At 44.5% G+C, this 15,095-nt stretch overlaps 1 protein-coding gene across 3 annotated transcripts in view; it reads right to left on the reverse strand.

Annotated features, from left to right (window-relative positions):
- Positions 1-275: 275 nt before the first annotated feature.
- Positions 276-15,095, reverse strand: part of LOC147888234 (glycerol kinase) — a 77,364-nt gene continuing 62,544 nt past the window's right edge. For all 3 annotated transcript variants that reach the window (XM_087393674.1, XM_087393673.1, XM_087393672.1), the window contains one exon: positions 276-613. In XM_087393674.1, the coding sequence (XP_087249800.1) occupies positions 578-613 (36 nt within the window). In that variant the 3' untranslated portion in view covers positions 276-577. The remainder of the gene's footprint in view (positions 614-15,095) is intronic.

Here is a 15,095-nt window from a genome sequence, read left to right on the forward strand (position 1 = left end):
CCATCATGTTCTTCATATCACTCACTGGATTTATTTAACATTTTATTGTACTGTGTACATGGGAGATAGAGGATTCATTTACATACATTTTAGAACCTATTCTCCTCCAATTTGTTTTATGACTTCAAGAGCATCATGAGTGAATTTCGCAAGTTGCCTTAAATTTTATAACCTCTTCTTGTCTCTCCTGGAAATAGTTTGAGAATTGCTTCATGTCAATGCCGCATTTGGAGTTGTTCAATTCTAAATTAGAGTCCTCTTGAATGTACAGAAGCTAATGTTAAAAATAAGTAATTAAAATAAAACTCACTCGTCGCTGGCTGCTTCAGCCCCAAGAGACAGCATTGCACTTGATTGGTGAAGTTCCCTTTATTAACATAATGGCCCTGTCACTCCACCACAGTAATGCAAATGTAATGTAATACACTTTTTTTTTCTTTTAAAAAACATAACCCATCTCGTGTACTAGAGTCTTCAAAGATGCCCTTGAAGAGGATCATAAGATTACAATGTGCATAATTACAAGGACATCAGAGCACAGCCAGGACATGTTTGCTCGAAAAGAATTGTGTGTTTATCAACTTTTTCTCATGTTGAACTCCAATGCCGCTTTCTGCAACAACACATGACATTTCTCATGAGTATGCCATGTATGAGAAACTTCAAATGCATTAAAATTTGATTCTTGCCTTTCAGCAAAACCTTCGTTTTCCACTTTTAACTACCATTTCTATTGGCTGCAGTGGAATAAAATGAAGGAAAGAAAAGGGAGGAAAAGAAAACTTTGATGGTCTCACAGAAAACTAAAAAGGGAAGAACTCAACTCTTGGGCACAGAGGGAGTATGGTTAACTAGTCGATAACTTTGAGAAATCTTTAATAAGCTATGAGCTTAAAGTAAAATATAAAAAAATTTGTACTAGTTTTAACCGGAAATCAGTCCCACAGGAGGTATTAAAACAATGCATAACTCTTCTTGTGTGATAAGGACTTTATATCCAGAAAATTGGATAGTCTCTTGCTGCCTGTGGCTCAGATACATTAATGTATGGAGAGACAGCATATAGAAGGCCACGTGTGTGCGACAAGAGTTGAACTTTCCTGCTTTTCATTGTTTAAGTAGATATTCAACTCTCTGACATGCTGCTCGGTCTTGCTGAGGTATGTTTGTACTTTTGATCTTCTGAGGTTGGGTTTGCACTAGTGAGTATTCCTGTGAACACCTTAAATATTCTCAGGATGTGAGAAAGGAGAGTTGAAAGTCTAGGGTTGATGCCCCACCTGTGAGCCCCCAAATGAACAGAGCAATGGGGCTTCACAGCTACAGGATGTTGGGTGTAGACTGTACCACATGTGGACAGGTAGTTGCCACGTGGGCAGCAATGAAACATCTTCCTGGGGCAGCCACATAGGCCACCAAACCAGAGCTGGTTGTTCCTTAGTCTTCCTGGAGGGCTGTGAATATGTCCATCTTCTGGGCTGGCTTTGGGGCTGAAGGATGCCCAGCCATGAGCCCAGTTGAGGGCAGAAGGGCTGGCACAGGGCCAGTAGAAGGATGCCTACATTGCAGCAGCCGTACAGGTCCTGAAAGGTAGGCAGCATACTGGAGTATGCTACCCTTCTTCCCTCTATTTCCCGCTTCCCCCACATCCGTTCGCAAAAGGGATATGGTTGATGGTTGATTAGTACTTATTTCCTTGCAAGTATGGTGATTATGGATTAATGGGCAAATGTGATAGATTCAACTTTCCAGGATTAGATGATACATGCTTCACATAGAACATATCAATTGCAACGATTAAGCAATCTCATTCAAGATTGTAATTTTATAATTTTTTGTCTTGTATTCAAGTTTGGAATCTATACTACTACTTCCACACCAGGTTTGTCAAATTTCGTTGAGCAACACATAAGTTATTAGGGGGAGAAAAAGAAGTGGTTTAAGGGGCCGAAGTTGACTCCTCACTCGTGAGGAATTTGGCTCTTGTCATTTAGCCGGCCTTGAGTCTTTGGTACACATTGCATTGTGGAAGAATTTGTGGGCATCACTGATTAGCATCTACCACTACAGGAGGACTTTTTGCCTAATCATGTCACCCGCAAAATGGCAACCAGTGATGCCTTGATGTGCCTTTTATATGACGAATTGTTGCTTGTAAGGGGAACACAACAGCAATGACCATAGTACTTTCTTTTGACAGCTGGATTGCAATGACTCGAACATTTAGCTTTGCAGGGCTAGCCATTTTCATTGATCTTGTGTCAGCTCGTTGGAGAGGTTGCTGATTTTGATGAAGTGGAGCATCTAGTCATACCAAGTCGATATGGTCAACTTCAATTTCAAAGAGGCTTGCATCTAAGAAGTTGTCAAACATGCCAATCTATTGCTCTCTTAACTTGAGTTAGGATTTTATAGTCTATTCCTGGCGTATGGATGACCTGGAATTTGAACTCTTATAGTAGGAAAATTAGAGGGGGTATTTTGCACGTGATGTTTGGTAGCCAATAGTTACATTGTTCACCTGGGGTCTTCAAGGCAAAGCATCTGCCACTCTATTTTGAGCTCCCGGGGTATGGACAATCTGAAAATGATACATTGACTGCATATTTGCCCATTTCATGTGCTTCTCAGATAGCTTAGTCTGAGTCAAGAAATATCTGAGACTTTGATGATCAGTCTTTACTGATTCATGCCCTCCAAGATGACCAGCCATGGAATCCCCACCAACTCCTAGCTCACGACTCCCGCGACGTGACCATTCCCTGCTCACCCGAATCGCCGCACCGATTTCATCGTCCCTTTTCCTCCTTCCGTCAGCACTCACACGATTTTCCTGCAAGTGCTTCCAATACCCTGCAAGCCTTGCACATAGCCTTTGAAATTTTTAGTAGGTGCCACGTGGCACCTACGTTTCATTTGCCCCATTCCCCCTCCATTGGGGCTAATAGCCAAACTTTGAATCCTAAGGACCGTTTGCCCCCTTTTTGGACCAAACAACAAATCCACCCCCAAGGCATTAATTCCTGGGGCCCATGTCCTTGCCCATCTAATTTACCGGGTCCTGCCCACATGTGAGCTCTAAAACTCACACCACCGTGACAGAATGTTTTAAAGTATGATACCAATGTTGGAATACTGAAAGGAAAGAGTAGAGTGGACACAAAATCAGAATACTTGCTTATAGAATGAAGAAAAGTGAGGTCCTTAAGTAGGCACCTCATACAAGCTCACTGACATCACTGATGACCTCAGAGCTCCACAATCATCTCCTCAATCTGCTCCTAGATTCTCTCAATCATCCTATGTGGCTCTCCACCACCTAACTGTGCTTGTGGGCACCTAACTGTGCCTCTAGCACTCACACATAGAAACATAAGGTGTGCCTGAGGCATACACCTTGAGATATCCCAACAAACCCCCCCTCAAGGAAATGCCTCAGGCTATGTCAAGGATACATCTAGTCTCATAGTTTCTCATGCCATCTCATGGTGGTCAAGGATAAATCTATGGCTAGGTTCTCATGCTAGCAAGGGTTCCCTTGGGTGTAAGGTTTAAACAAAAGGGATAAAAAAAAAAGACCTTCCAATGGTTATCTCCCCTGCATGTACATGCACACAATGTCTGCAGGAGGTACCATGGAACAAAACATACACATGGCCTACATCATAAGGTGACCAGAGGTGTTTACAAAACACACAAAACACAATAGTTTATTTTCATTCATTTTGGAGGACTATCTAGGCTGAGTACCTTGACATAAAAAGAGAGATCTGGAGCATACATAGAGATGTGTTTAAAATGCATAATCTTCAAAGGATGCCTCATCTTGTGGAGGCTGATTCACTGTAAGTAGATGTGCATTTTCTGTCTTTGCTTTGGCTCTGCAAAACTTCTCATGATGGTTGTTCTTGCCACAGTGCTTGCATGGATTAACTTTGAAGCAGTCCTTTGAAAGGTGATTTGTCTTTCCACAGTGACTGCAAGGAGTATACTTGCCCTTCTTGACTTTTACAGCATAAGCAGTGTCATTGCCTTTCCTTAACTCCATATGCCTTTCTTCTTCTTGGAGAGCAGAGATAATGCCTTCAAGGTTAGGATTGGGAAGATTCTTCAAAGTGCTAACAATGTGATCAAAACTTTCAGGCATACTCTTAAGTAACACTGCCATAGCATCATCAGGGGTGATAGGAGAGTTGATAGAAGCTAATTGAGTCATAAGACTCCGCATATAGTTGACATGAGCAGCTAAAGTGGTATCACTTGCCATCTTTAATTCAAAGAAAGAGATTTTAAGTGATAGTTTAGAGATGTGAGAGCTTGCACCAAAAATCATGTCTAGCTTCTGCCAAGCTTCCGAAGAAGACTCCAAGTCAGAGATATGGTATATATAATCATCACCCAAAGCAAGAGCAATGATACCATATGCCTTTTCTTCTCTTGCTGGATCCCTTGCCGGTCGTGTCGGTGTTGAGGATTCTCCAGCATTGGAGGCTGTAGAAGAAGCGGTAAGAGTGGGTTTGACAAGTCCCCATAAGTTCTCCCGCATCAATGCAAATTTCACCTTCATTTGCCATGTATGGAAGCCCTTTCCATTGAACTTCTCAAGATTAAATATGGTAGCCATGAGAGGGTCTAACCCAGATATTGGGCAGTGTCTATCTCTCTTACAAGGCAAAGATAACTGAAAGACTTTCAAAGTATGAGCACTTGATGTAGCAAATAGTAGTGACTAGATTTCAAACAATGATGCTTCTTCTTATATGCTTCATAGAAGTGGATGAAATAAACACTTTCCAATCAAAACCAGGTCTAGCAAGTCAAAACAAAACTGAATCCACACTTGTACTGAAGTTATTGAAAGCTTCAAAAAACCAGAAATGCTAGAGTAGCATTTTATGTAGCATCATCTTCAAAAACTTGTCCAAAACTGTCAAAACTGAAAAGCTGAACTTGGAGGGCTTGTAGCTCACTCTTCAAAGCAAGGAAAAGAGGGCTTTCTAAAGCAAAAGAAAGCTCATATACCAGAGAAGGTCCAGCACAGAGGTTGGACGAAATGGTGCGCACTTTTGCCCGGGAGAGTTGCTACAGGCTGAAACTGAGTTTTGACGATTTCTCCCTCGTTACTGAACCAAATGACCTGAAAAATGGCTCAAAATCTTCGTCTTGAGGTCACCCATCTACTCCTAAGAGGGCTCAGGCAATGGCGGAGCAGGCAGGGAGTATTGAGCAACATAAGAAATTCGCTGTTTGGAGAATGGCAGCCACCACAGACGTTTTTTCTTCAATTGCTTGCAGGTGGAAGTTCGCCCATACTAGAGGAGTTTCCAGCTCAGAGGGTTTGGGCAATGGCCGTTTGTAGATGGAGAACCAAGCTCTCAAAGATTTTGGGAAGAAAGAGGAAAATGGAGAAGAAGAAGATGAAGAAGAAGAAGATGATGTGGCAGAAATGGGCTCAAGGGGGATCAAAGGGCTCTGATACCATGTTGGAATACTGAAAGGAAAGAGTAGAGTGGACACAAAATCAGAATACTTGCTTATAGAATGAAGAAAAGTGAGGTCCTTAAGTAGGCACCTCATACAAGCTCACTGACATCACTGATGACCTCAGAGCTCCACAATCATCTCCTCAATCTGCTCCTAGATGGCAGCAATTGGTCAGAAGACAGACTCATGCCATCTGGCCTTGATGGTACTGAGGAGACTGCCTCGGAGTTTCAAGAGCTTTCTTACGGCTGTGACAGCAGGACAGAGGACCAAACCTCTGACATTTGAGGAGTTGTGTCCATTATTGCTACAGGAGGAAGCTCGGGAGAAGCTCTACAACGAGGACAAAGATGACAAGGCGATGCTGGTGAAGGATTCCGCTGGCAAAGGGAAGGGCAAGCCTAACAGTGGTAAGTCCAATAAAGATGACTCTGACGACGAGGGGACTTCGAAGAGAAAGCACAAGAAGAAGTGTTTCTATTGTGATACGCCCGGACATTTTGCAAAAGACTGCAGAAAGAAAAAGGCGGATCTGAAAAACAAACAGGAGTCTGACCCAGATTCAGAGGGAAAGGCCAAAGCTAATGTGGTAATCGAAGAATTGTTCCTAGTGACATCACCGAGTGTTACCGAGGTCAGGTATGTTGATCCCGAAATCATAGTAAGGATGTCTGACATAGAGATGTGGGTCGACGAGGAGTCAGCTACCTTTGTGAAGGTGAAGGACAGTATGGAGCGCTTGGTACCTTCCAGGTGTGTAGCTGTTGACACTGACACGAGGGTGGATTCCATGGAAAGCCCTGGGGTCTCATGGTCAGATGGATGCTGGACTTCAAAAGGGGACAGTACAGGATTACACAGGATCTTGGCGGGTGCCTCATTGAGGTACAGGGTTTGCTTTCAGAGCGAACATTCAGGCAGTACAACAGTCTGGTATGTATTTGATATTCTGCATTTGAGCCTTTATAGCATGCTGTGGAGAGACTCTGCTCTTCATTTGTCTCAGGTGATAAGAGATTGGAAGGAATTGGCCTTCTTCGAAGGCAGAAGGGGAAGTATTGGTGCTTCTTCAAATCTTGGACGCAGATTGCTAGAAGGTGATGGACAAAGGGTACTGAAGCCAGAAGAGTACCTGCTTGAGAACTCAGCGAGAGTTCATGGTCCAGGTTATCTGGAAATATTCATTGGTTGCAGACCTTGCCAAATGAAGGACGGGTTGAAACAGACCCTCAGAGCATGGTGCCTGGAAGACTCCAGGTTGTTCACTCATTATGAGGGGGACGACTGGAAGATCGTGACAGCTAGATTGCTCGAGTTCAAAGGCGGGAACGTGACTGAAGGAGGTGGTACCAGGAGGTGCTACCAGAGATGGACCTGTGTACCAGGATGGTGTGCGGAAGCGGAACCGGACCTGGTGGAGCAGGAGCCACTAGATGAAAAGCCAGGAAAAGATTTCGACACCGAAAGGTTCCAGAGGACTACGACCAGGGAGTTACTGGAGCATTTTCATCGACGTGTTGGCATTGGGCTGAGATGTGTCGGTGAGAGGGGGTGTTGGAAAGGTCACCTCCCCATCTGTAAGCCCCCATATGAGGAGAGCATGGGGGAGGGAGACCTAGGGCAGTACCCAACAGAAAAAGAGAGAAAGGGGCTGCCACATAGACAGCATCATGGCTGTCATGTGGGCAGCACATCTAGAACTGTTATGGGCAGGACAGAGGGCCAGAAAAGTGCGGAAGCATGGCAGATCTGTACGGATTACAGATGCCTGCTGTACGGCTGGTTTCAGGGTCACGTACGGAGCTCAGGCAGGAGCCCTAGAGCTGGAACAAGCCCGGAGCAGAGGCAAGACAGTCTGGGACAGATTGCGATAGACAGGAGGCGCACTAGCTGTAGTAGGTTTTGGGGGGGGCTGGACCCTGTATTTATAGGGCATCTACCCTTGAAAGGTGGGCCAAGGGCCTTGTAATGAGTGCCCCAAAAGGGCAGCCCACAGTCCCATAAATAGGGAGCTGTGGGTCGGTTTTGGTCGGCCAGGGGCAGGTGGCTGAACCGACCAGCAGTCGGCCCTTTCTAGGGCTGCTGGGTCGGTTGGCTGGCCAGGCCCTTGGGGCCTATATAAGGAGGCCATTCAGGCCTCATTTGATCATCATCTGGAGCAGCAATTCCACCAGCAAAAGGAGCAGCAGCAGGGCTACCTTTGGGCCTACAGTCAGGAGGAGAAAGAAGTACCTTGTGCTGCAGACCTAGCTTGCAGGAGGCTGCCCACCTAGACTGGTTTCCAGACAGCAAGGTGGAGAAGATCATTCTAGACGGAAAGTCTACTCACGCTCGAGGTGGAGCACGCGGACTCTAGTCTAGAGATAGCCAGCAGATAGGAGGAGGACTTTGTGGTAAGATCAGAGGACCACACCATTGGTGGGACTCTGGATCTGTCTCTCTTGTATTGTGTCCATAGTTGTGGACGGAAATATATTATTTGGTGGTTTCTCTATCTAGTTTGGTTCATTGTCTATTGATGAGTCTGCACACCTATTGAATGCACATAAGTAAAGAAGTTTGTGATTCCACACCCACACCGCACAGTGTGTGAGCTCCTGGGCATTATTTCCGCTGCGTGTACCCTTTGTTGGGTCTTTTCTAACATGAGGCTCCATCCATTCTGCTCGTTTGTCAAGAGGTGAACCGAGTCATTAGAGAGGATCTCTTGTAGCTTCCACAGCAACTACTGAGCTTTCTATTAAACTCATCCTTCTAAAGAGAGAATTGCTTACGCATCTTAGAGGAGGGGTTTACCGAACCACCAGGCTGCCCCCAGATCATATCCTGCATGCACTGAGGATCTTAATTGGTTAGTTTTGGGTACCTTCGCACAAGCTACAGCGTGGGTAGAGGGCATCCCATGTGAGAGAAGGATCTTCACTTTATGTGATATGCATGGGATCGAAACAAAAATCACTTTGCATAGATGCCCTATATGTTATGAGATCCATGGACGACCATTTCCTTTTCAATAGCGATTTCTGCCCACCCAAAGAGTTCCTCACACATTTGGAGCAGCAGCATATGACACTTCCCTTCTTGAGGCCCAAAGACACAGAGACCAGCTTTTATAGGCACATGAGGGATCGGTTGAGCCCAGCCAAAGCATGATCACGGATTTTTCTCTGATGACCCAAGACAGGGACAGCAGGACACTAGACGTAGTAGAGAGCCAGAGAGCAAGACTCAACAGACCTGACCTCGGGTGGACACTCACATGAGGACCGCAGGCATATCCTCTCTCTTCAATGTGGGGAAACACACCACTGGAGTAATGATTGTATAGCCTATTAACAAATAGCTTACCTTACAAGTGCACTCACACCCTTTTTCTACCCCTTTCCCTCCCTCCTCGTCAGCATAATCTCACAAATTGCCTACTTGACATATATTTAGCAAGCTGTGTAGTTAAAATGTTATAAACTTAGCGCTCCTCAAATTTGTATCATTATGTTCTCAAACAGCATTAAAATATGCTAGCCTCTTTCTTTTCTTTCATTTTTTTGACAGAAGTACTCCAGCCCCATAGCAAAGGAATCAGTCTCTCTCAATCTGCAGCACTCCAGCCCCCCCCCCTTGCCCCTCCCCTTCGGCCGCCCAACCCTCCAACCCCCCCCATCCATGCTGGCAGCCTCTCCAGCCCCCCTATAGTAAGGACCTCTCTCCCCCCCCCTTCCCCCTTCTAGCCTTCCCCAGCTCACCCCCCACCCCTCGCTTAGGTCTCCTCTATTTCTTCACCCTGGGTTTGGGCAGATCCGGGGTATTACAGCTCAGGCCATTATGGAACATCATCCTATTCTGCATCACCTCTGCCCCGATACCCACCCCCTATGCAATGACCTACCAGAGACTATGGAGCAAACTGGTAATTGTCTTAGACCCACCACAGCAAGAACTTAGAGAGGTCAAGCTTCGACTTGCCTCCTTGAAGAGGAAAGCCTTTGAAATGGAAAATAATGGAAAACAAGAGGTAATCCAGGAGCTAATGCAGAAATGCAATGCAGCAGCACCCACACTGCAGCTTGTATCCACCGTTCAGGATATACCCAGCTCAAGTCCATGAAACATGAAATTACAGCATAGTAGACAAAAAAATCAATACATGGGATGTGTATGGGGAGGTAAAAGAACAGAAAACCAGGGCTGCCAATGCCCGTATTCTACACATAAGGGGGCTGCCTGAGGGCTAGTATGCCAGCGATGGATGCTTGGAAGAAAATATTGCTCTCAGCAAGGAAAAACTCCCCCAGATTGAGTGGGATCAGATGACATACTTTGTGTCCTCCAGGCTCCAAAAGGGATCACAAGCATGAGTAGTATCCATGACAAGATGGCAAGGGGCAAGGTTCTCAAGCAAACTAACAAGCTGAAAGGCACCAGACTTGGATCTCGAAGGAGCTCACCCTAACTCAGCTCAAGGCAAAAGCTATGGAATTGCTTAAGTAAAGGATGCTCCAAAGGAAGGAAAATGGGCCGTCTATAGAGACGGGAAGGTGTTAATTAGAAACTTCAAGTCTAGAGCCAAAGAATGAAGGCAGATAATCAATACACTAGATTATAGCTGTTAGAATTATTATTATATTCTAGCAGTGACCAATATAATGTAATAAGTAGGTTAGGGGCACTTTTCCCTCTTTAGAGAATTTTCCCCCTAACCAAAGTTAGTTCACTAACTACGGTTAGTGAAGGAAAAGGTTTTGTCACTTAGACAAAACCTTTCCCCTGCTTTTAAATTCCTCACTTCATCTATTGCAAACTTACGCTCAGCACTCTCTTGCTCTCTCCCTCTTTCCTTCATTTGGTATCAGAGCAGAATCTACTTCCCGGACCTGCTCCCAGCTCCCGTCCGTACAATCTATACGCACTGATTCCGTACATCCGTACAGCCCACGCTTCAGCTCTCAAGCTCACGAAGCTCCTATTCCGTACGGCCCTGCATTCAAGTCGACAGTCCGTACCTGCCATCCGTACAGTACCTACGCCAACCCGTACAGCTGTGCCTTTCGTCCGTACTACTGTACAACTGTGCCACCAGACTCGTGGCGGCCGTACAACCTGCATTCAGTACATCAGCTCCAGGTCCGCACTACTTCCGTACAACGATGTAGGACATCCATACAGCGTACGGACTGATAGTCCGTACTGCCCTGCATTTTGACCTACTGCTTCCGTACATTCCGACATACAGTCAGTCGTACATTGTACGGATTCCGTACAGTGACCATACACCTCAAGCCTTCTGTGCAGGTTTCATTCTTACAGGCATACTCTAGCAGTTGGTTCTTTTTTGGCAGGCATCGATTTCAGATAGCCATTGTTTGGCTCAGATCTTGCAGAAAACTTGGGGCATTTTGTATCTGTGGACAGACATTGCATTTGGTTTGCAGGTTGTCCAAGAATTTGGGGCTTTTGCAAGAGATCTACTATTTGGGTGAAATTTGGCTCAATTTCAGCTCAAAATTTGGGGCTTTTAGTTTTGCACTGCAATTTCTTGCATCTTTGGGGCTTTCCGGCAATTTGCCCTCTTTTGGATGCAATTTCCCTAAAGAAATTGGGGCTTTTGGCATTCGAATGCAATTTGGCAATGTAAAAGCATTTTGGGAGTTTTGCAGGCAAATTTGGAGAGCATTTGCAGGATAATTTAAGTGCATTCTCAGCCTTTGACAAGCTGTGACAATATTTGTCACCGTGGGCAGAATTTTCTTTGCAGATTTTACTTGTGCATTTTATATCCCAGGAAGGGATTTCACTTGGTCTGTCTGGTGAAAATGGCTCAGAATAACTCCAATGAGGTGTTCGGGGTTCTCACACAAGAGGATAAGTTGGATGGCACCAACTATTCCTTGTGAAGTTTCATGGTTCGTAATATCTTGGTTCGTAGACATATTTGGGATTATGTTAATGGAGATGAAGCAAGACCAGATACAGCGACTACACCTGTCACTCCTACAGCTGGAGGCAAGGATATAGGTACAAATGCAACACAAGTTGTTGGAGCAGCCGCTCCAGGAGCTCCCACAGCAGAGCAGAAAAGATGGGACTCTAGAGATGCACAAGCTCTTTCAGCAATTTCTCTTTTTGTCAAGAGGTTCATTATACCTCATATTCGGTTATGCAAGACATCTATGGCAGCTTGGGAGATACTAGAGAGTATGTTTGCAGCCAGAAATGATGGTTTCCTTTCTAAAGCAAGAACTTTCCCATACGCATATGGAGGAGGAAGATTCCATGAATTCTCACCTCACAAAGCTTTAGGACCTCAGGGAACAATTGCTGAATATTAATGAAGTCATTCCGGATTCAGAGATGATCACCACCACTCTGAACTCTCTTCCTGAGTCCTATCTCAGTTCCACACCTTGCTGAATTTGTCACTGAGGGGGGGCAGCAATCCTCTCTCTTTTCACGAGTTGGTAGGACTTTTATTGCAGGAGGAACAAACTCGCAGAAATATGGCAACCCCGGCTGGCAAGCATGCTATACTCTCCAAGTTCAAGCCCAAGGATAAAGGGCAGCAAAAGCCACATGTCAATCAGCCCACACATCAGCATAAAGCTAATTCTAGACAGCCTTCTTATAAGGCAAAGGGTGATACAAATAAGCAGAAAAAGAAGGGCATCTGTCATTATTGCAAGAAGCCAGGTCATTATATTGGAGAGTGCAAGAAGCGCATAGCCAAAGAGAAGAAAAGGGATTCCGGTATGGCTGTGTTAGATGCATCAATTCCACATTCTCATGATGGAGGAGATGTTGCAGCCAACTTTGTTGAAGAGAACTATGCCTTTCTGTCTTGCACTTCAGATTTTTCAGTGGGTAGTTTTGAAATTACAGCCACTAATGATGATGACCCATATGCTTTATTGACTTGCAGTTATGATCCTTCAAAGGATGCATGCTCTTTTAGTGTCGATAAGACACTTCACACTTGGTATTTTGACAATGGTGCTTCAAAGCACATCACTTCCAAGAAGAGTCTGTTTGTATCTCTGCATTCTCCACCCACCAAAAAGAAGATAATTTGTGCGAATAATTCTTCTTATTCGGTGTGTGGAGTGGGAGACATTATTTCTCACATCCACTGATGGCACAGATTTCAGAATTTTAGATGTTCTTTATGTGCCAGGGATAAAGAAGAATTTGCTTTCAGTGTCCTCGCTCAATAGAGGAGGATTTCAGGTTGTTTTTGAAGAGGACAAGTGTGCAGTCAGAGACAAAGAGAATGACTATGCTTTGATGTTGTCTGGCACTTTGTATCGGGGCTTTTTTAGCTTGATCTATATGAAAAAAGATCCCATCTTGCATTATCAGTTAACACTCTCACTGCTGTGATGCAAAATGCGGAGTTATGGCATGCTAGGTATGGGCACATGAGCTATGGCAGCTTAATGACACTTCAAAGGCATGATATGGTTGATGCATTGTCTCCTTTGGAGTTGCCTCCTCCTCATGCATGTGAAGGCTGCATTCTTAGCAAAATCCATAGACTTCCCTTCAAAAAGGATGGTGTAGTGAAAGCTACACAGAAATTACAGCTTATTCACAGTGATGTCTGCGGTCCCATGAGGACACCTGCTTTTGGGGGTTATCTCTATTTTGTTACATTCATAGATGACTTTACCAACTACACTTGGGTCTATGGTCTCAAGGAAAAATCAGAAGTGTTTATGCATTTCAAACACTTTGTCGGTATGGTTGAGAATGAGACAGGACTCAAGGTGCAGACACTTCGAATAGATTGAGGAGGGGAGTATATGTCTCATGAATTTGAGATTTTTGAAAGAAAAACGCATCATGCATCAGCTTACAGTGAGGCTTACACCTCAACAGAATGGCAAAGCTGAGCAGAAGAATCGCACTGCCATGGAAATGGATAGATGCATGCTCACAAGTAAGAAGTTGCCTCACAAGTTTTGGCTAGAAGGCCTCATGTGTGCCAACTATATTCGGGCTCCTACAAAGGCTTTGAAGACAATCACTCCCTATGAGGCATGGCATGGGAGAAAGCCTTATGTGGACCATTTCAGAGTTTTTGGTTGTGTTGCATATGCCCACGTGCCTGTGGAGTTTAGACACAAGTTGTCAGATAAGGCACTTAAATGCATTTTTGTGGGATATAGTTCACAAAGCAAAGGCTATCGTCTCTACAATCCTGCTACACACAAGATTTTTGTTAGTAGAGATGTTATATTCTCTGAAAATTCTGCATATACACATGCTGAATTTCAGATTCCAGCCTCTTCAGATGATGTGTTTGAGGGGATGCTTCCTATAGCATTTGGTTCCCCCGCTGAAACTCAGAATTTACAACCACCTCCACCTGATCCACATGTACAGATTCAGCCCCCAGCTGATCTAGTACAACCTCAGGGTGTGGATGAAGTTGTCAAGCAAGAAATTCAAGAGATACACGCAGCCAAAACAGTCCCGAATAAGCAAAGGCTATCATCTCTACAATCCTGCTACATGCAAGATTTTTGTTAGTAGAGATTTGCTTCAGACTCTCAGGGAGAGTAAGCTTGAGGCTCCATTGCCTGGCATGACTCGTAGTGCAGTAAGGAACACACGGGGGGCTCTTTCAGTTGAATCAGCTTATGCAGGTAACTCTTCTTGATGAGGAGGAGCCTGAGACATTTGAAGAAGCAAAGGATAATGTGCATTGGATGAATGCCATGCACGATGAATTGCAGTCCATTCATAAAAATCAGACTTGGGATGTCGTGGATTTGCCACCATGCAAAAATGCCATAGGTACACTTTGGGTTTTCAAAGTCAAAAGAAAGCCAGATGAGTCCATTGATCGGTACAAGGCAAGGCTGGTTGCAAAAGGATATGCTCAGAAAACGGGCATAGATTATGAGGAGACTTTTGCTCCTACATCCAGGATGACCACCATCACGTCAGTTATAGCAATGGCTGCAAATTTTGAATGGAATGTTCATCAGTTGGACATTAAAACGGCTTTCCTTAATGGAGACTTGTTGAAAGAGGTTTATGTCAAGCAACCTCCGGGCTTTGAAATTTCAGAAAATGCACATCAAGTATGCAAGCTGAATAAGGCTTTGTATGGGCTGAAACAAGCCCCACGTGCATGGTATGCCAAAATTGATGCCTTTCTAACCAGCAAAGGGCTGCACAATAGTCCAACTGAGAGCACCCTCTACATCGAGGGGATATTTTGGTCATCATTCTTTATGTAGATGACATGCTGCTCACTGGATCAAATGAGGAAGTAATTGCAGATTTCAAAGTCCAATTGAAAGCTACATTTGATATGTCAGACTTGGGCTTGTTACATTTCTATTTGGGGATCCAGTTTATTCAAGAGAAACTGGCATTGTTATGTCTCAGTCCAAGTATGTTCAAAAGCTCTTGGACAGATTCAACATGCATGATTGCAAGCCTATGTCCACTAGGGCTGAAGCTTACAATGCATGATGCAGGTGAATCAATTGATGTCACACTCTATAGCCAGGTTGTTGGATGCCTCATTTATCTCTGCAATACACGACCTGATATTCAGTTTTCAGTTTCTCAGGTGAGCACGTATATGCACAGCCCAAAGATTATGC

The sequence above is a fragment of the Dipteris shenzhenensis genome, chromosome 22, assembly GCF_047967505.1.
Source record: "Dipteris shenzhenensis isolate YYH24624 ecotype China chromosome 22, Dip_SZ_1.0, whole genome shotgun sequence".
Lineage (NCBI taxonomy): Eukaryota > Viridiplantae > Streptophyta > Polypodiopsida > Gleicheniales > Dipteridaceae > Dipteris > Dipteris shenzhenensis.